The sequence below is a fragment of the Brachyhypopomus gauderio genome, chromosome 4 (assembly GCF_052324685.1).
Source record: "Brachyhypopomus gauderio isolate BG-103 chromosome 4, BGAUD_0.2, whole genome shotgun sequence".
Lineage (NCBI taxonomy): Eukaryota > Metazoa > Chordata > Actinopteri > Gymnotiformes > Hypopomidae > Brachyhypopomus > Brachyhypopomus gauderio.
In genome coordinates this window covers 8,380,266-8,402,242 of record NC_135214.1, presented here as the reverse complement: position 1 = coordinate 8,402,242, position 21,977 = coordinate 8,380,266, and the positions used below count along the sequence as shown (strand labels likewise).

Below are 21,977 nucleotides of genomic sequence, written 5' to 3'. Positions count from 1 at the left end.
TTAGATTTGGTGAAGTCATTAGGCGTAGAACACATTACAAGTTTCATGATCTTATTACTACATACAAATTAGGGGTTTTCCAAAGATTGCATTTGGTTTTTTCAATTTACTTTGTTTTGGATCCAGGATTGAGAGAAACACTGTGGTCCTCACTGAAAGAGAGTCTTCAGAGTTCTGCAGTCACTTCTTGACATAGATTACTGGATATATTATACTGAAGCTCCCATGCTGTTGGGTTTAAATTTCATGGGTGATGTGGGTTTTGCTTGAACTCAAGGTCTCCTGATTGGGCAACATTTTTGGCCCTCACCACTGTTCCTATTCCTAAAGCAGACCATCAGGACCAAGAATTCCACCGTTCACCACAGAGAGGGAGGCCTCAGAACTAGTTGGGAATTTGCACCAACGGTTGTAAATCATTAGAAGCGAAGTGGGATAATGGTTAATCCGGATGGGGGGAAGGGGGGTGAGTTTGTGAGGAACTGCTGCAGGTTCAAAGGCTTTGGTTTGTACTTTGAGAAAATCCAAATCCTCCATAAAGAACCCTGAGATGATGATGATGCCTGTGGAGCAGAAATCGGCCAACTTGTGGAACTGTAGGAATCAGAATTGTATAAAGACTGATGCTCTGATGATGGACTGCTGCTTTAAATGGAAATTTCATGTACAAATTATAGTGGAAATCATAAATTCTTAAAGAGTAGAAATTATTTAGTTGTGGTTGTGTACGTTAGTGGTGGTTTATGCTTTTCTGTGTTTGTTGCAAGTCTCGTCATATATTTTTATGCCTTTAATGTCATGAACAACGTCTGTCTGTGCACATTATGGAAAAATAAAAGAATACAAGGAAAATCTTGAAGTAATCAATAGGTATCCTACCCTGGTAATATTTTTTTATGAATAGGCTCTCATGACTACATTTGTATTTAAAAATTCACTTTGTTTGTTTGAACAAACTAGGACTGGTGAAGAGTGTGAGCTCAGCCTCATGGGTCTATGGCCCCCATACTGGCCCGCAAGCTGTTTTGAAAAGTGTTTTTTTTAAGGAATCTTTTTTTTCAATCGCGCTATCCGCTCTTATTTTGAAATCGCGCACCGCGATCTCAAGACGATGCCGGGGATTGCCTTTATGGCAACAACAAACAGGTAGCAGACGCCCAAATGCGTTCGCCACCCCCCGTCGACAGTTTACAATCGCTACACCCCCAGCCCCCCCCGTAACCGGCCCCGTCAGTGATTGAAAAAATAAAATGTGGCCCATCATTTCTATTTGAGTACCCCTGGTCTATGGTCTATGGGTCAATGAGAAAAGAATGAAGTGATCAGTCAGTGGGGCTCTGTTCAGCCTCAAACTGATGTCCACTTCCATGATACTGATTCCATATCCGGGAACTAGGATTGGACATTACAATGCTAACCATTCACAATATTGGTCTTTATGGTCACTTCACAATGGATCACAATATGTTGCAAATGAGCCAGTTACATTCACGGTTCTCATGAGCTGTGTAAATGTTCTGACCAATCTTGCATGTTACTGCTGAGGTCCTTAACTTGCATCACTGATTAAAAAATGTATTTATATATTGCCAGGCATACCATAATGTAATATGAAGCTATAATAAGAAGAGTCTGTGTGTGTGTGTGTGTGTGTGTGTGTGTGTGTGTGTGTGTGTGTGTGTGTGTGTGTGTGTGTGTGTGTGTGTGTGCGCATGTACATGCACTGTGTGCAGTATTCTGTAAGTGAAGTGTGTGTGTGTGTGTGTGTGTGTGTGTGTGTGTGTGCGCACGCGCGCAAATGAATGAGATTTTTTGAGTTAAGGGAGGAAGAGGCATTAAGGTCTCACTTGCAGCTGTTGACAAAGATTTGAGGCTCCAGCATCTCCATGGCAACATTGTTCTTTCTGATGTTTGTATCGGTGATTGAGCTTGTGTTGTACTGCACATCCTTTATGCAGAGCACAAATCCCTAATGCAGGATGCTGAACACTGGAACAGCTGAGCGTGTTGATGGTTTAGCTTTGGGCGGCAGTTGCTTATGGTTCTATCCAAAAGTTATGGAGCAATAGATACACATAAAATACATATTTGAAGCATTTTGTGTGCTCACGAAACAGTACAAGAGTACTAATATTATGCACGTTACTAATTGTATACAAAGAGTATGGGGAAAAAACTTGGGAAATCACAAGCTTCGGCTGAAAGATGTGGTTGTGTACCGTGCCTGCAACTAATGAGGTTTGGTTTCACTGGTGGATAGATATCCTTTCCTTTTCTATGTGATCCATTTGACTGAAATCTGTAGCATAGGCTCCATAGTGAAATAATTATGGTTATGTGTATGTAATTAGCCTTACATATTAAACTCACTCAGTCTCTTCCTTCACTACATGTACCATCATGCTTATTATTACACAACCTCTTTACGTAAGAATGAATAAGAAAAATGTTTGGTGAAATCAGGAACTCAAATATTTTTGCTGATTTTAAATTTTATATGAGGAAATGAAAGGGTTGAATGTAGAAAAGCACTTTATTTGGCATAAGCACAGCTCACCAGCAGTTCTCTGTCTGCATGTTTCTTAGCAGTGGCAGCCAAAGTCCCCGTGCCTTGCCAACACAGTAAATCCCTCATGTTTAAATCCCTGACATAACATCTATTATGGTGGCTTACATACAAGAAAGTATTCTTTTCTACTTTTAACGGAAATGTGTTGCTTATAGTGCTTTATAAAACAATAGCAATTTCTAGTGCTCCAGAACCTGTTCCAGTTTGTTTTAACATGAATACCCATTCAAATACACACACACACACACACACACACACCTGTCCAACTGCTCATTAATGCAAATGTCGAATCAGCCAATCATCACATGGCAGCAACTCGGTGCATTTAGGGATGTAGACATGGCCAAGACGATATGCTGCAGTTCAAACCGAGCTTCAGAATGGGGAAGAAAGGTGATTTAAGTGACTTTGAATGTGGCATGGATGTTTGGGCCAGGTGGGCTGGTCTGAGTATTTCAGAAACTTCTGGGATTTTCATGCACAACTAGGGTTTACAGAGAATGGTCCGAAAAAGAGAAAATATACAGTGACCGGCAGTTCTGTGGGTGCAAATGCCTTGTTGATGCCAGAGGTCAGAAGAAAATGGCCAAACTGGTTTGAGCTGATAGAAGGACAACGGTAACTCAAATAACCAGTTGTTACAACCAAGGCATGCAGAAGAGCATCTCTGAACGCACAACACATCAAACTTTGAGGCGGATGGGCTACAGCAGCAGAAGACCACACAGGGGGCCACTCCTGTCAGCTAAGAACAGGAAACTGAGACTACAATTCGCACAGGCTCACCAAAATTGGACAATAGAAGATTGGAAAACTGTCTTGTCTGAGTCTTGATTTCTGCTGCGGCATTTGGATCTGGCATCAGCAACATGAAAGCATAGATCCATTCTGCCTTGTATCAACATTTCAGGCTGGTGGTGGTGGTGCAATGGTGTGGGGGATATTATCCTGGCACATTTTGGGCCCATTAGTTCCAATTGAGCATCGTGTCGACACCACAGCCTACCTCAGTATTGTTGCTGACCATGTCCGTCCCTTTATATCCACAGTGTACCCATCTTCTGATGGCTACTTCCAGCAAGATAACGCGCCATTTCATCAGCGCAAATCACCTTGGACTGGTTTCTTGAACATGACAATGAGTTCACTGTACTTGAATGTCCTCCACAGTCACCAGATCTCAATTCAATAGAGCACATTTCGGATGTGGTGGAATGGGAAATTCACATCATGGATGTGTAGCCGACAAATCTGCAGCAATTGCGTGATGCTGTCATGTCAATATGGACCAGACTCTGAGGAATGTTTCCTGTATCTTGTTGAATCTATGCCACATATTTGTTGTTGAGTTACACTTGTACACCGTCTGTATTTTGTACGTGTGTTAAGGATTGTGATCTTGCGTTGGTGTCTAAGGTTAAAAGTAATTGATGTGAAGTGTGATGACAGTTTGTGCATGCTTATCAGTCCAGATGTGAGATAATGTTGGGAAGGTCAGGCACTACCGACACAGACACCTTTGTCACTGATTGTGGCAGCGGCTGTTTGGGTGAGGAGGCATATCAGGAATGACCGTCATTGAGATGTTTCAAGGATTTTCCTGGGAAGAAAATTCTATTTTTTTTTCCATAGGGCTGAGTATTATGACCATACTAGGGATTGTAACTTAAGAAACCCAAGCAGCGTCACTTGCTTATTCTAAACTGTAACTGCTTAAGTGAATACTATCAGAAAGCAAATCAGTTATGACATTGTGTGGTCATAACCTTTTACAGTGTAGCAATCACACTTACTGCCTAGAATGTAATCAACATAATGACCACAAAGGTTTAATTTCACATCAGCTCTCATTAGCCTAATGTTCTCACTATACACACTTCATCTGTCAAGGATAAATATGTAGAAGTTAAAAAACAAATCCCATTTAATCAGAAAAATGCTACTTGATATACTGTCATAGAGTATTCTTTGAATTGGAAATTTAATGGAAGAACCCTGCATGGTTCCTCTGACAGATTAAAATCTGGTAGTCCTAATGTTCTTATTTCATTAATGACAACAATTAAACCTTTAAACATTGTTGTCTTCAAAGTATTACGTTGGTTAAAAGGCCAGTGTATCTTTCTTGTATCAGTTATAAAATTCTCAAATTTGTGCACTAATAATATCTGAAAGCATCTTAGTGTTGCAAGGTCTAAGAAAATTTAGCTTTTTTGGGGGTCAAGTGCAGTTATAGCAATACGTACCAAAAACCCAAATATATTTGTGTTTAATGCACTTTGACTGTAGTACATTAGGTGGTTTCTCACTGCTGAACGGAGACATTCTAGCCTCAATGATGATACATTTTGGACTCTGCTGACACATTTTGAATGTTACAATTCTTGACGCTGAAGATGTGAGAGCCCATTTAAATAGGTGGGTGTGGAGCACAAGGAGAGTACAGGGCTGACGCGTATCAGCCTTCAGTGCCACCAGCCCAAACTGGTTCCCAGTTTGATGGAAGTCACACACTGGCTTTCTGACATTGTGCGATATCAGGTGATAAATGAATGCGGTGTGTCATGCAGCAGATGGAAGATAGAGTGAAGACACTAACCATCCCCATACACGGTAGAATCATCTCATAGCCTCTTTTAAGGGACGTAAAGTAGTTTGAAGGAGTGGGGTTATATTCATTGCAGGGGAAAAGGATATATGATATGCTCATCTTTTGTCCTGATAAAAACCATCAATTATCCAGCACCCAGCTGAAAGTTCTTTATGAACAGTGTTATTGTGTTTGAAGTTGGCTGAGCCAAACCACATACATGGATCTTAAAAATAACCCCCTCCCTCAAATTAGTCTGGAAACAAAAGCTGAAAAGTTGTGGTTATAAAGCTAGCCTGATATCCAAAGTACTCCTGGTAATAACTAATTCAAGAGGAGAATGGCCTAACTCCATAGTCCTTGTCTTCAGATGCACATAAAGTCAGTTATAAAAGCTTTTTTAGTGAGTGCTCATGGTCCTTAGTGGTACACACAATAAGTAGCTGTTCTGTTCTATTACTACAAAGTCTTCCTGACTTGAAGGTGGGATGATGTGAGCTTGTTTCTCAGAGCTATGGTCTTCAGTGTGAGTCAAAACAAGAGCTGGCTTGCATTGAGTACAGCAAACCCTTGAATTTCGGTTTCCAAACTAAACTGGAAACCCAATCTTACTGAGAGTAGTGCTTCCCCTGAGAGAGTGTACTTCCCCCATTCCTCCACCCCTCCACCCTGCCACCCTCTACAGCTGGGCCTGCTCAACTGAGTCACCACTGAAGGGGAGGATCATACAGAAATGGCTGCTGTGTATCAGCCCACTACTGATATACGACTACCCCCACCCCCAGCACCTCCACATTCATACACACATACATACTGCCTTAACCTCCAGGGCTGCTGCATGTGCCTGCTCTTAGAGGCAGCCTCTACTCTGCACAGCAGTTCAAGAGAAAATGGCTGCTGCTTAACGCTCTTGTGTGCACATCTGTCAGGACGTGACCAGCCAGGAGGAAATGGGGCTCTCTGCAGACTCACAGACAGCATGCCCCTCCCGCATTTCAGTGCTCTTTTTTTCCTTCACACTTCAGTTCTTTTCTCGGCAGTGTCCTGTTTTTCCACATTAATCACGCATGCGGTCTCTGTCGATTCTGTGTGTGCAGGACAGATTTGGCCCCATTCTGTGTTCATTAACCTAGTGCTCATGTATTTAAAATGGTTACTCTCTGCTATTTATGCATTATTGTTTTCTAAAAACAAATGTAGTGTTGAACATTAATTTTACATGCATATATGTTTTTGGCACACGTGACTTAATTCACAAACTCTACTGTTTAATTTTTCTTATGTGTAGTTCATGCTGCTGAAGTGGTAGACTGCTTGAGGTTGTGACCAATCTGTATTTTCACATTAAGAAGAATGTTTGAACTTTTCTCATGTTTGAACTTCAGGTCAATCGATGGAGTGTGTGTGTGTGTGTGTGTGTGTGTGTGTGTGTGTATATAATATATGAGAGAGAGATGTATATATTTTTGCCTTTTATATATTTGTGTAAACTGTCCAATTAATAAATTGATATCTGTTTCAAAACTTGTTTTGAATCATAATTCTCCTACATTTAAGTGTGATATTGTTCTGACGCAGTTCTGAGGGTGTGTTTGCTATTTCTGGCTAAGCCCCCTGGTTCTCTTCTCAAAGGAGCTAATATTGATGGGTTTGGGGCTACATAAATAACCTATAAAGTGCATTCCAAAGCCTGGAATCTCTCAGGCTGCGATATGTTTCACCAGCACCACAGGAAGGAAACTCCATCAGCAACTAGGTGTATGTGGGGGGAAAAAGGAGCTTCAAAATAGATAAAATAGTATTGCATTAACTGGCTAAAATATACAGAAACCACACATTTGAGCTTGAAGTTTCAATATCAGAAATGTAAGTGAGGAGGCAGGTGAAATCAGGCTATTTTTGAGCCTCTCGCTACTTTTTTTTTTATTTTTTTAGCCTTTCACACCAAGTTTCTCAGCCTTAAAAACATGTCTATCAATGCCTGCTGCTTATCCCTGTTCTGCATGGCTTGTGTGAATTTGAATTATTGCATAAAAATTTTGAATGTGCTTCATAAAATTTTGGCATAGCCTTTTATATTTCTCAGTTCTAATTCCACCAATCGAAACATTAGATTTGCACAGATTACTGTGGTGGTTGTAGGGTTATCTGTATCAAGGTAATAACCAAAGATACAAATAACCCCATAGTTAATGAGAAATGTATGGAGGATAAGCCCTCTGCATATTGTACTGTAGTTTTCCAGAAGGTTAATAACATGAAGCTGTTACAACTTGATAACTTCTGGTTTGGTCATGCTTGGCTCATGCTGGATTCTTTATTTTGGTTTGTTTCATTGTTGATACTAATGTCTGTCAGTTCCTGCACAACCCTGTTTCATTGTGTTCTGTCCATTTTTTCAACGCTGAGAAGCCCGGCATGATCAACGTACACTCTTTGATTCCGTTACATTTAAAACTTATTTAAATATTTGCAAAAGGGCTGTAACACATTGTATCAATATTCTGAGCACACCCTTACCTAGAACTGGTTACATATATTACTAGTGTTTTCTATTGGAAAGAGGCAGCCAAGTAAATTCCCGAAATTTGGCACTCAAGCTGTAGCTGCACTCCTAGCTTCCATTTATATATGGTATGTGTATCAAGTGATTGGTTCACAATTGGTCAGTACAATATACAAGTAAATGGGGTCATATGGGTTTTGGAGATACATTGATAGTCATTTAATCCACATTCAGAGGGACATATCTGGCCATGCATTGCCCTCAAGGACTCTTATTACTGACATAATAAATGTGTGCAACACTCTCACCTGTCCTGGGCAATGATATGAGTTGCACAAAAAATGTTCACAATTGGCAATAGAGTATCAGTATTATGATCAGATTTGCTAGTCTGAAGTTTCAGAGTGTGGTCCAGCTTATGTTTGATGAGTATTCACATTGAGACATCAGTTGTGAAGAGAGGACGTCACTTATTATTTTCTCTTGTGGCTATAAACAAAATTCATCAAGAATTGCATGATAAGATGAGCCTATTTTTCTTGGTTTGTTTTGTTCAGCCACGAAATATTGTTTTACATTGAAAGGTATAGTAATGGTATAGAAATTTTAAATTGTATAATAAAAACTGGTTAATCTGTGTTAACACATTCATAAGTTTTGGCTCCATTTAGCATAGATGGCAAAGAATAGGTTCAGGCAGAATAAATTATTTTCTCAGCAATCTGTTTTGATACACTAAAACACATGAAGCATGGCACAATTTAAATTCACTGCCTCCAAACACATCAGCATAGCCAGTATATGCACTCAGAAACCTCATTCCTTATGGTTGCATAAGTGTACCATCTCCTACTAGTGCATTTTTCCATGCTAGGATTAGAGCACTGCAGCCCCTGCCGTAATGCTATGTTTGCTTGCGCATCTAAGCTGTTCTGCTGTGGTACATGGACAGTAGCAGAGGAGGGCCTTGTTTTCAGCATGCGCTCTCTAGAACAAGCTATAGTTTAGTGCCATCTGAACAGTTTATACAGTTGATGAATTAAGCGTGAGCTGATCTGAAAGCCGGATTAGTGCTGGAGTGAAGCAGAGTCAGGCCCGAGTGTTACCAACCCCAAACACACTGACAGCAGCAGCTCAGGGCTTTTACTGTGTTCACCCCATCCACGGCACATTATGCCATCTAATTAATGTGTGCTTTACAAAACAGAAGGAAACAAAGGGAGTAGCAGTCTGTGTCCACCAGATTTCCCATCCAGAACCTTTCATCCCTGTTAGCACAGTGAATCAGAAGACACCCACTCTGAGGTCTCGTATTTGGGTAATTATGGGAGCTGGCAGCTCACAAAGATAACAGCACTTTCTTTTTTTTTTTTCTTTTTTTGCTGACCTACATTTATTGTGAATTCTCCACATTTATCATCATTTATCCACAAAGAAGACCAAAACGACTCCTGGGCCATGGGTGCAGCACAGTGCTGTAACATGTAGGTCATGTCTAAACTCCATGTACTAGGAATGTAAAAATGTATTCTAAATTGGTTACTCAGCATCCATGTTGCGATATAATTATACCCAATTTTGAATATTTAAAAAAGTATACAATCATTTATAGTATGGGGGGGGGGGGGGGGGGGGTTGTCATTACTCCATATATGTTGTGTACATTTGAACAAGGTTTTGCAACCACGACTGCAGTACAGCAGTGTCATTTTTTTTTTGGCCTATATTAAATTCTCATATTAATTTCGGATATAAAAAAGAATCATTAGATTCAGATCCTCAGTGTCACCTACTTTGGCTGTCTGCTCATTGATCAAGTTGTTCGTAGCACAGGGAACAGACCCTTGTTTCAGAAGTACATAGGCGAGAAGTATGTTCATTATGAATCTAACATAACTCTTCAGCATAACAGTTTGTACCAAAATAACAAAATCCAATAAAATCATGAGGAAATGTAAGGTTCTACAATGCATTTCTTTAAGTTCCAGAGTTTAGAAGATAACATTATGGTGTATACCGGTGTGGCCACAAGAGCCACTTTTTTTTTACTGTGTTACAGCAAAGAGCCACATCATACACATGGGCACACTTGAACATCTCCCATCTCCCCTCTCTCTCTCACTCACTCACTCACACACACACACACACACACACACACACACACACACACACACACCCCTCTGCTCAGATTTATTGTAAATGTCACACACAAACGGTGTGGGGTTTAGTCATGGTCTGGTGTTTAGGGAACCGGTCTTGTGACCAGAGGGTCCTGGGTTCGATTCCCAGGCCTGAGGCCATGACTGAGGTGCCCTTGAGCAGTTAACCCCAACTGCTACCCGGGTCCCGGGCTAGGGCTGCCTACTCTGTTAAAAACATCCTCTGTTCATCTTCATATTTTTGTTTTGCTGTGCATTTTGCCCCTGCCATTTTGAGAGCAAACTTGACAAATTGTTTATTGAAATGATCTTGTCCTGACTGGGAAGTGGTGTTTTCATCTCGCACACATGCGCGTTTGACAAAAATACCGGGGTGAACTCAAGCTAAGCGAACAGCACATTAAAAAGAAAAACATAAACACAAACTTCAACATAAACATAAGGCTTGATATGCTTCGGGACTTTGGCGTTGTTGGAGGAGGTGGGCCACGGCACAGCGAGGTTGCTCATGCATGCGTGTACGCACACTACGAGCTCATATGTACTCATATGTTATGTACGCAACTGCTTTCTAGGTAAAAAGTGGATAACGCTCGTTAGAACGCCACTGACCTGCGCTCACTTTAGGAAGAAGAGAACAGACAGTGGCAGTAGTTTTCAAGTCTCACTTGGTCGTCTGTGGTGCCTTTGCTGCACCTCATATGTGGTTTATTCCAAAATGTGTGACAGAAGACCGCGTCTCACCAACGAGACTCAAAGCACAATCACAATAGCACAGATACTTCATGCCACTAGTCTCACATTTTCCACTACGCCAGTTTAAAAAGTGGTAGCGGCTCGCTAGGCTTGTAACCAAACCGTGCACCACGAAGATATAGCAGTGTGTCGCCCTCAGAGCTGATGAGGTAACCGGGCCACGGCACAGATCGTTTGTGCAGGTGAGGGTGCGGGCCGGCTGGGGAGCCGCATGAAACCAGGCAAAGAGCCGCAGTTTGGCCACTCCTGGTGTATAGCTACAGTATATACACCAAAAACATACTAATGTAAGCATGGAAACTATTCAGCTGTGCTAACTTAACTAACATGATAATTGCCATATTTTTCTCAACTTATTTTGAAGGAAAAATTGGTTAATGCCTAAATCGGATGCTAAGCCACTTTTGAATTTTTTTAAAATAATTGCTTGTTTAGTACTTATGAATTAAAATTAGTGTAATAAAAAACCGAGACCTGTTTACAGATTTTGTTATTTGTTTTGGGATAGAAAAAATTGTTCCATATTAGCCATTTTAGCAAATCAAGCTGTTAACCTAGTCATTCACCAGAGAGTGTAATTATCTGGTCTTGTAGAGTGTGTTGCTACTGGAGAGCCTATGGCAGTAAAAGGCAGTAACAAGCCAAGACATGTCGCTCACCAGCCAAGGAGAGAATTAGCCCTGGGGAACCATTAGCCAGGTCAGCCAGTCATCAGTCCAAATAAATCAGTTTCAGCAAATAGAGTCTTTTACCAGGCTGAGAGAATCAGTTACCAGCCCAAGAAAATAGGTCATCACCTTGAGTGGTCATTTACATCCACCTGCCTAAGGATGTGATTGCCTAAATAGCAAATTAATAGCATATCATTTACCACAACCAAACTAGCGCTTTGAGCTTTCATCATCATTGTGGCTTTTACAAGGTTATTATTGTGCTGCCATTGTGTTAACAGTCAGTCCAGCAGTAGTTTTTATACTGATAAGTATATAATCTCTCCCAGATTCTCAGTCCTCTCGATTTGAGCCTGTTGCAGGCATCCACGCAGAGTTCAATGTCCCAAGACCAATGCATGTAAAAAGATTGTACCATTTTCTAATATGTTGAAACAATTTCTGATATGTATCATTGTAAATTGAATGAAACCAAAAAGACAAACATGATGCAATTTGTTTTGCTTGAACCTTGCCAAAGGAAACCTTGCAGTGTATCATACAATTTAACTGGCAGTTCATAGACACCAGAAAGAGAAATAGACTAAAAAGAACTAGAAATAGGATGATGAATTAAGATGATGGACTAGATGCCACATCTGTTGTGCCTAAGAAGTAACTTACTTGATTGAAATGCTCTCTTGTATTGTTAATAATTACATTCTATCAATTAATATGATCTGGAAGATGGTTTGGTATGTTGAATTTTGGTACTTGTGAAAAGCAGCTATGACTTTTTTTAATGATTGTTTTAAACACTTAACATAACTGACCTTCCTATTTACAATTTGGTTTGCCAGCTTTTGCTGTAAGGGACACCTCACACGCTTGCATATTACAGCAATCTGCTGTATCGCTATTTTTAAACCTAAGCTAAGACCAAAAGAAGGATGTGGCACTTATTTATGTACTAACTCTTATTCCACACTGGCTGCCTAGGGTAGGTTAATTTTAACTGGAAATGATGCTTCCATTTAATGAATGATGTTAATTACAAAGTTGTTTTTTTGGTATATTTCCATGTTTGGAATTATGGTTATTCAAGCATTAGGAACACTTTTATTTAGAGGAAATGACAGTAGAACAGAAAAATGAAACTCTAATAGCGGTACACTTTTATAGATGGTATACTTCTTATCATAGACATTTCTTGACATAGGAAAAGTAGTTTGCAAAGTACTACTGTGTGATATTTTGGTCTAAAAAAAGATGACCGACAAAACAGTCCAGGCAATGTCACAAGCAGACATTAACAATAGGTATTCTTAAGTAAATGTGACTGAACTAGCTAAAATAAAATGTCAATATCTCTCCCCACAAATGTACATTTTACTTAAGTACATGTAAGTAAGTGTAACTTGTTACTACCCACCTCTGACCACAGGCCTACACATGCACAGTTTAAGCTGTTTGAGAGGCTTGCTGTGACACAACAGGAGCCTATGTGAAAGAGAGTCCCAAAATGAAGGGATGAATAATTCATGTGGAGGAGTGTGCGTGGCCTGGCTGGCATGCTGCCCAGTATGAATCTCAAATCCTTGCTGTTTAAAGCTGTAGCTTCTTGTTGCTACGCTACCAAAGGCCTAGCTTGCTGAGAGCCATGTGGATGGGCGCTGTGTGCTTCATGAGTGTTCATGAGCTCTTAACCTTGTAAGGAAGCGGTGTTTCTCACTCTCAGGAGAGCCGCAGGTAATCACAATGTGGTGTAGCCTCGAGCTACTCTGCAGAGAGGCTGTTAGAATGGGCTGCATACATAGGGCTTCCACTTTTGACATGGAGGACATACAGTTTTATTACATACCTCATCAGCATAATGGGCGTTGTGCTGATGTTTAAACTGGAGGGTTTAGAGTTTCGAGATGAGCAGAGCTGTATTATGCTGTATACAAGTTCTCTTGTAAACACAACCACTTCATTCTTTAGCGTCTTAAGTTAGACATACTAAGATATAAAACACTTTCTACAGCTAGCATATGCCTGAGCTCAGAGGCCAGTGTTGGGGTCAGGTCAAAGCGAAACATAGAAAGAATAGCTATAGCCTACAGCTATTTGAATTGCGACCAGTTTTCAGGTGAAAAAAACAACTGAACTGGAGACAAATGATTCAGTAATTTACATAAATGTAACAGTGATCTCATACAGCAAATTTTAAGCTTTGATTTTTTAATCCAATAACGTATTTTAGAGTGATTTGAGCAATTTACAGTGAATACCTCACTGCTGAGATGAATGGATGGACTAATCCATCAAGGCTCAGATACTACCGTCTCGCTGATCACATGATTTGCTTCACAGTTTATAATTTTATGTGAAGAAAAAGTGACCAGAGTAAACCAGAAACAGGGTATTCCAGGAGTGCTGCCCTCTCATTACTTGGTCATGTCATGATACAGTATGTGACTAGGGTATGAGGATATATTTCTAACTCTTGAGGCCTTGCTTGTGCAGATGGCATATTGCACATTAATGTAGCTGTACACTGTAGCCTGAACAAATCCCGATTGGTGCTTTGTAACTAGCATTTTGCACTAATGTTTACTTGATTCTAGTATTTTTATGGAAATCAGGTAACTTCGTATTAACCATTGTTTGTTAGAATTACTATTCATTTCAAGTATTCACACAACTCATGCAATAACTCGGCTAACTAGCTGAAGCATATCGATGCTAGCCTCCATGCACTTCAACACTAAATTCCCAGAGTTCGGTTTCTCTGTGAAGGCAAGCTGCACAGGTACAGACATGACCCAGATGCCATCAGCTGCTGCCCGTAGCTTCACTTCTCCACTGTTTCACCAGGAGGCCAGTGAATGTTCTTCTCAAACTTCTCAATACAGGCCAACTGTTCATTCATGGTCTGTTGTCATAGGTGTTCAGGGAAACATAAACAAACTTTAATGTAAAGGACATATTTACTGTAAATTACAGCTTTTGAGGAGTATTGCATTATTAATGAGGAATTCAAAGTGGGTGTGCAGTGGATTTTCAATTACACAGGATGCTGCGACCAGCAGCCGATTTATTTTTTCCAGAGGACTTTATATTTATCTATATAAATACAGATTTGGCACTCAATGTATAGGATGAGTTTGGACCTCCCACTTATTTGTTAAGCAGAATGTTGGCATTTCATAGCAGGTTTTTTTTTGTTTTTTTTGTTTTTTTTTTTTTTTTACATTCTATACAATTTTTTTAAGTCAAGATTTGGTTTGCTTAAAAAATGTGTTGATGGTACAGACATAATACACAGATGTGTATTATCACTGAAAATGCACATTTTGCTTGAGAACTAGGCAGCTAGGCAGCATTTTTGTCCTGATCAGGTTTTGGTTATAGCCCAGAGTTCCTTTGTGAGCTCACAGCTCATTGTAGCACCATTTCCTCTCCAGTGCCAATGTTGATCTTATCTGATACATGAATATATCCTCATCCATCTGGCTAGAGGAATTCACATTTGCCTTCATTTCTTAAGGATTACATTAGTGTTATTGTTTACATGGAGGATTACGCTTTATATGTCATTCTGCTTTCGGGGCCCTCTTCCCAGGTGTTTTTGAATTGGTATGCTAGTCTGTTTTTCTCTCTGAATTCAGCGCTTTCATCTAACAAATTGTTATTCTGACACCAACCTGACATGCCCTTAGTAAGTGCTCTTTATTTATTAACAGTACTGGAATTTTTTTAATTAGGTGGAGAACTTGGTGTACCTGAATGTTTATTAAAAAAGTCTATCCCAGTATTTTCTTGATGAAATATTTGACTTATTGGAAATAATAAAATTTTTATATTCATCATGAACCATGGTTAAAGAAAATTATCACAATGTTTGTATTTATACATATATGGGAGTGCTTTGAAAATGCTTTGATATATCTTTTGGTCCTATTTCAGGTTTCTTTAGGTTTACAGAGGAGTGTCCTACAGATTCACTAGCGTTGTGGGGGTAACATTAGAATTTGTTTGGCCCAGCCAAAAATCTGGTCACTCGCACACAAAACTGCCATAATGCTTTACGACTGGTGCATCATATAGATTTGACAAAAACTGAGGTGTTAAAGGTAGCAGATGTCAATGGGTTTAAAATTGTCATGATTTTATTTTTCAGTTTGTCATTTCTGGTCTTACATTAAGCATCGCTATTGCATAAACTCAGCATTAGCATTTAGCTTTTAGGGCGTACTCACACTAGGCTCTGTGATCCGGGCCCGGGCACGGTTGCCTGCCGAAGCACGGTTCGTTTGGCTAGTGTGAGCGCTCCAACCGTGCCCGGGCCCAGATCAGTTAACTGTGCTCGGGCCCGCTTGAAGAGGTGGGCCAGGGCACGATTCATGTGGACTCGGGCACGGTTCGCTTCTAGTGTGAGCGCTATCCGTGCCCGGGCCCGCTTGGTGCCTCGTGTGATTGGTTCATTTCGCTGGAACTCAAACATGACGTTAGTGATGCGATGCTCACATTAAACAGTCATAGCGGCAAAGCGATTAGCAGACAATCGTTGTGTTAAATTATCGATAATTCTGTGCTTGCACCGTGTTTCTGCACTCCCAAAACGACTCCAAAAATACAATAAAAAGAGAATCGTGAACTCCATAGTGTTGTGCGAGCGTGCTTTTTTTCCAAATAAAGCCACGTTGTGATGACGTAAGCGTGCTCGGGCCGGGTTGCTGAAGCCAGTGTGAGTGCAGGCCGGAGGGGGAGTGGGGAGGGGGGATAACCGGGCCCCAGCACGGAACCAGCAAACCGTGCCTAGTGTGAGTACGCCCTTAAAGTGCACTGACTGGGTCCAGAATGAGAATAATCTGTGTGGAACAAAACAGAAACAATTTACATTATAAAGGTCTGGTCTAATGTAACTGTTATATTAATTACACTGTAACATACTGAGAGAATGCAGGAAAATGCACGATGCTCTGATCTCACATGTTGTATAGCAGAGTACCATTGCACATTATGTACATAGTACAGAGTAGCGAACAGTACCATTGCACATTATGTACAGAGTAGCGCACAGTTGTTGCACATTCTTTCTCAGCATATTATACTTTAATTAATGGTATAAATGCGTTGTAACTATGTGAAGTGTGAATCTGAATACTAATGGAAGTTAAAAAGATCAGAGCAGCGGGTTCTCCTGAGGCTGCCTCTCCTTCCGTCCTTAATATCTCCACTCTCTTCATGACTCACCATGGCCAACAGAGCAGGGGTGCTGAGTGGGAAGAGGTCTGCTGGTGCAAATAGCTTATTCCATTAGGAGACATTCGTGTTGGTCTTCTAGTCATGTCAGGCTGGACACCGTGCAGCTGGGATTTAAAAAGCAATCAGTGGCATGATCCTGTGGACAGTTAATGGAATATTCATATTGTCTCTCAGTTTCATTCTGAATCATTGTGTAGATGTTGCATATGCTGTTCGTCTGTAGCGTGTTATCCCCACACCATCCCAGTCACCTACACAAAGTTCTCCCATTCTGTCAATGAATCTAAATCTGATAGATTTACCCCTTTAAAACATGCCTCCCATGCTCCTACATTACACTTACTCCTTTTGTAATTAAAAAGAGTCATCATACTGTGAGAGTTAGGCCGTACCTTTATGGGATGTACACAACTGGCAACTGAAACCCATAAGGTACTATTTTTTCTGATGGAGTAGCCCAGTTTTGCTATTGATTCTCGTTACGGTAGCATTCTTCGACAAAGCAGCACAACTCGTCAGAACAGCGGTTGTAGGTAGCCTGGGCTATATACACATCGGTAGATTCCAATTTCCCAGTTTTTTTTTTATTTTTATCTTGGCAGTTCACATTGTGTGAAGTGACCTGAGCGCATGTGTCAGTGAGCGCATGTTCTCCAAAATGCCATGCATGCGAACATTCATGCATTTTTGGTATAAAACATATTGCATAAGTCACAATTCACCCACAATTTAAAAGTGATATTTTGTAAGAATATGACTTTTTTGTGTATTAAATAAGACAAAATGGATGGTCTAATATGTGCATCGCTTTTTATTTTCTGGATTGCAAAATCCGTACATGATCAGGCTGAAAAGATGAAAACAAACATATGGTTAGTTTTTGCTGTTTCCGCAACTACTGGTGTATCTGCTGCTGCTCTCCAGTGGATGGTTGATGGAGAGTGATGTGTTGACATATATGTGAAAAAACACAAAAGTTTGATCTGATTGGTACTCTTGACAACCTTACGGTTTCTTGCCAACTAATTTACTTTTTTTTCTTGACCTGCAGAGTGGGGGCTGTCATTCCTGTGTGCCTTATCCACCAAGGTGGGTTAAGATGAGTATAACAAGTGATGAAGTCAACTTTTTGGTCTATCGATATCTCCAAGAATCAGGTGAGTGTTTTTTGGTAAATTGTCTTGAGAAAAGATAAACATTCACCTTATTTACTTTGTGATGCTTGCTTTCCTTGCATATTTGTAAACTTCTTTTCATATTTTATGATTTCCTTCTCAAAAATTCAGACCTGCAACTAATGAACTACTCCGATACTTTGATATAAAAAGAAGAGCAGAGCCCCAACTCCCAAACATGGCACCACAATCATTAACTCAGAATTCACGGTCCTACTTAATGTGGAAAGGTGTTACACCCCCTAGGAGGAAGGTCACATGTGTGCTCATGAGTAGAGAGCTAATCAAGACTGCCGAATGCCTGATGGAAAGCAGGCAGGCTGGCAGTGTGTGTGGAAAACTTGGCTCATGTCTGTGGTGCTGTTTCATACACAGAAATATGTACAGATATTCATATTATGAGTGCAGAGATACCAAGTACATCAACAGTAATATGCAATACCAGTATGAATATTGTATTAAAATTCTTACACATAAAAATGCATGACGCAGTACATTTCAAAACTATAATGTGTGAAGCCAATGCCATGCACAAGGTTTTAAGAATTAGCTTAAGACAAGTAATGTCAGTTTACCCCTGACATTATCTCTAACATTGCCCTGACATTGGATGGTGTTCTTTAAAGTGGCACTCTTCAGTTGAAGCTTTCCTACTCATGTTTCTTTACCATATGCCACATATTTTAATATATTCCTACCACATATTTGATTTCTTCATTTTGTCATCCCTGGTATATGACAATATTTATCTCTCAGTCTGTGAGGAGCCTTGCAAGTGTGTTTATCAGCTGTGTTTACATATGTGTATGTCCATGCTTTATTTGACCTCTCACTCTTGTGTTTGTGTGTGTGTGTGTGTGTGTGTGTGTGTGTGTGTGTGTGTGTGTGTGCGCGCTGCAGGTTTCTCTCATTCTGCGTTCACCTTTGGCATTGAGAGCCACATCAGCCAGTCAAACATCAACGGCACTCTGGTGCCCCCTGCTGCCCTCATCTCAATACTGCAAAAGGGCCTTCAGTATGTGGAGGCTGAGATCAGCATCAACGAGGTTAGCAAGATGCATTACACTGAGGCTACACTCAGCTAATTTGAGCTAATTCACTCCTTAGAAAGACAAGCCAGTTTTCCATAGATGTAAAATGCAACAGTGTAGTGATTTTGCTGATCTTAATTACGAGACTATTAGTCACGATTAAAACATGTTTAAATTGCACAATATTTGTATTGTACAACCCCTGGCAAAAAGTATGGAATCACCAGTCTGGGATGAGCACTCATTCAGACAAAAACATGATACAGTAATAAGGTCATTCCAAAGTGCAACTTGTTGGCTTTCAGAAACACTAAAAGAAAAAAAACAACATTGTGGAAACAAAGTAAATGTTACTTTTATTGAGCAAGCACAGGAAAAAAAATATGGAATTACTCAATTCTGAGGAAAAAAGTATGGAATCACTCAAATTGGAGGTAGAAAATAAGGACACACCCAGTCAATTTCCTTTCCCTAAATGGACACCTGCCTCAGATTAGATCTGCTTGTTAGTCTGCAGTTAAAAACACCTGCAGTCATGACACCTTGGAGGGCTGCTGGACAAAGTGGAGTGGAAGAACCATGGCTCCAACAAGAGAAATGTCTCTTGAAACAGAAGAGAGGATTGTGAAACTTCTTGAAGAAGGTAATTCTTCACTTATGGTTGCTAAAGATGTGGGCTGTTCAGTCAGCTGTATCCAAGATTTGGACCAAATACAAATAGCTTGTAATGGTTGTTAAAGCCAAGCATACTTGTAGACCAAGAAAGACCTCAAAGCGTCAAGACAAAGACCTTAAGGCCATTTGTCTTGAAAACCGAAAAAGTACAACTAAACAGATGAAGCATAAATGGGAGGAAGCTGGAACCAATGTATGTGACCGAACCGTAAGAAAATGTATGTGACTGAACCATAAGGAAATGGGATTTCAATACAGGAAATCTAAAAGAAAACCATAATTGACCCCTAAACAGAAAAGAACAAGACTGCAATGCAATGGGCTAAGGAGAGACAATCATGGACTGTGGATGACTGGATGAAGGTTATCTTCAGTGATGAGTCAAGAATCTGCATTGGACAAGGTGATGATGCTGGAATTTTTGTTTGGTGCCGTTCCAGTGAGATTCATAAAGGGGACTGCCTGAAGAAAACAACCAAATTTCCACAGTCCTTGATATGGGGCTGCATGTCAGGCAAAGGCACTGGGGAGATGCACAAGTTTACATTGACATTTTGGACAGTTTTCTTATCCCTTCAATTGAACAGATGTTTAGAGATGATGAAATAATTTTCCAAGATGACAATGCATCGTGCCATAGGGCAAAAACAGTGAAGGCATTCCTTGGAGAAAGACACATTCAGTCGATGTCATGGCCTGCAAATAGTCCAGATCTCAACCCAATTGAAAACCTGTGGTGGAAATTGAAATAAATAGTCCACAAGAAGGCTCCGACCTGCAAAGCTGATCTGGGAAGTGTTATTAAAGAGAGTTGGCACCAAATTGATGAATACTGTTTGTCACTCATCAAGTTCATGCCTCAGAGACTCCAAGCCGTAATAAAAGCCAAAAGTGGTGCAATTAAATACTAGTGATGTATTTTGAATTGTTTATCTATTTTTCATGATTCCATTTTTTTCCTCAGAATTGAGTGATTCCATTTTTTTTCTGTGCTTGCTCAATAAAAGTAACATTTACTTTGTTTCCACAATGTTTTTTTTATTATTATTTATTTCTTAGTGTTTCTGAAAGCCAACAAGTTGCACTTTGGAATGACCTTATTATTGTATCATGTTTTTGATCTGAGTTTGTTCTACAGAATAAAATGTCTGAATGAGTGCTAATCCCAGACTGGTGATTCCATACTTTTTGCCAGGGGTTGCATAACATAAAGAGTTGCTTCAGGTCCGGATTTGGGCATCCGTAGGTTAAACTCTTACACAGTCCGAAGCTTGACAAAGTGGCGTGATGTGTAGGCAGTGCCACATCACGGGCACGGCTGCTGCCGTTCAGCTCTGTGTCTGTCCTCTTTCCACCAGGATGGTACCGTGTTTGACGGGCGACCGATCGAGTCGCTGTCGCTCATCGATGCCGTGATGCCAGACGTCGTGCAGACACGGCAGCAGGCTTTCCGGGACAAGCTGGCCCAGCAGCAGCAGGTTGGAGGCAGCTCGGGGGGCGGAGCTGGAACGGGTAGCCAGAGCGGCATGGCCAAGAATGGAGAGGCCACTGTCAATGGCCAGGAGAATGGCACCCATGTCTCCATTAAACAGAGTAAGGCAGACAGGCTTTTACAGTTACCGCTGAAATGATCACTACAGCCCAGAAAGTGGCTGTAAAATGAATCATTTAAAAGTGAAGTGTGTGGTTTTGAGGAGGGGTAGTAGAAGGACGGGGGTGGTTGATTAATTTTGTGGCAGCCCTTGCCTCACTTTGTAATTACTGTCTTTTATAAGTGATGCAGGTTAGCAGTAAGTGGCTCCCATAATTGATGATTTGAGGTTCAGGTTCAAATCTAAAACAACATTTAATCCCATAGGCTTGAAAGATACTTAATAAAGGAAATTGAGCTACTGAATTTTTCCCCATTAAAAAGCATTATCTTGCATCCATTACACATCTCGTAGTGTTTATTTGTTCATTTTAAGTAGCTCTCAGCTGTGTGCAGGAAGCTGATTTACTGTCTCTCTCTGGGGAAAGGTAACCACGTGGAGCCCATGGAGGTGGATGGTGAGGTGGAGATCCCAGCCAGTAAGGCCACAGTGCTGCGGGGCCATGAGTCTGAGGTATTCATCTGCGCCTGGAACCCCGTGAGTGACCTGTTGGCATCTGGGTAAGTCAGCTGGTTCCCCATCCCTCCATGCACATTTGTGTGTGTACACATTTGAACTGCCTGGTGTGCTTCTGCGTAGAGTAGTTGAAGAGGTGTTTGCACTTTGCACTAATTCGAGCGCGTGGGTGTGTGCTTGTTTGCACGATTCAGTTCGGGCGATTCGACGGCACGTATCTGGAACCTAAGCGAGAACAGCAGTAGTGGCTCCACCCAGCTGGTCCTGCGGCACTGCATACGCGAGGGCGGGCAGGACGTGCCGAGTAACAAGGATGTCACCTCCCTCGACTGGAACGTTAGTGGCCTCCCTCTCCACACACTCACTCTATTCGACAACATGAATACGTCAGTCCTGTCATGCCATTACATTTTCTTTTACATTAAATGTAATCATTCCGCATTCTGTGCAGTAAACTGACACAATTGTTCCAATAACTGTTGGCTGACAGTCATGTTACTTTGAT

At 40.8% G+C, this 21,977-nt stretch overlaps 1 protein-coding gene across 2 annotated transcripts in view; it reads left to right on the top strand.

Annotated features, from left to right (window-relative positions):
- The window catches only part of tbl1x (transducin beta like 1 X-linked), a 29,938-nt gene that overhangs the window by 2,923 nt on the left and 5,038 nt on the right, over positions 1–21,977 (top strand). For both annotated transcript variants that reach the window (XM_077001995.1, XM_077001994.1), the window contains 5 exons: positions 17,535–17,640; positions 18,559–18,704; positions 20,723–20,957; positions 21,384–21,516; positions 21,667–21,808. In XM_077001995.1, coding sequence (XP_076858110.1) covers positions 17,583–17,640; positions 18,559–18,704; positions 20,723–20,957; positions 21,384–21,516; positions 21,667–21,808 — 714 coding nt within the window. In that variant the 5' untranslated portion in view covers positions 17,535–17,582. The remainder of the gene's footprint in view (positions 1–17,534; positions 17,641–18,558; positions 18,705–20,722; positions 20,958–21,383; positions 21,517–21,666; positions 21,809–21,977) is intronic.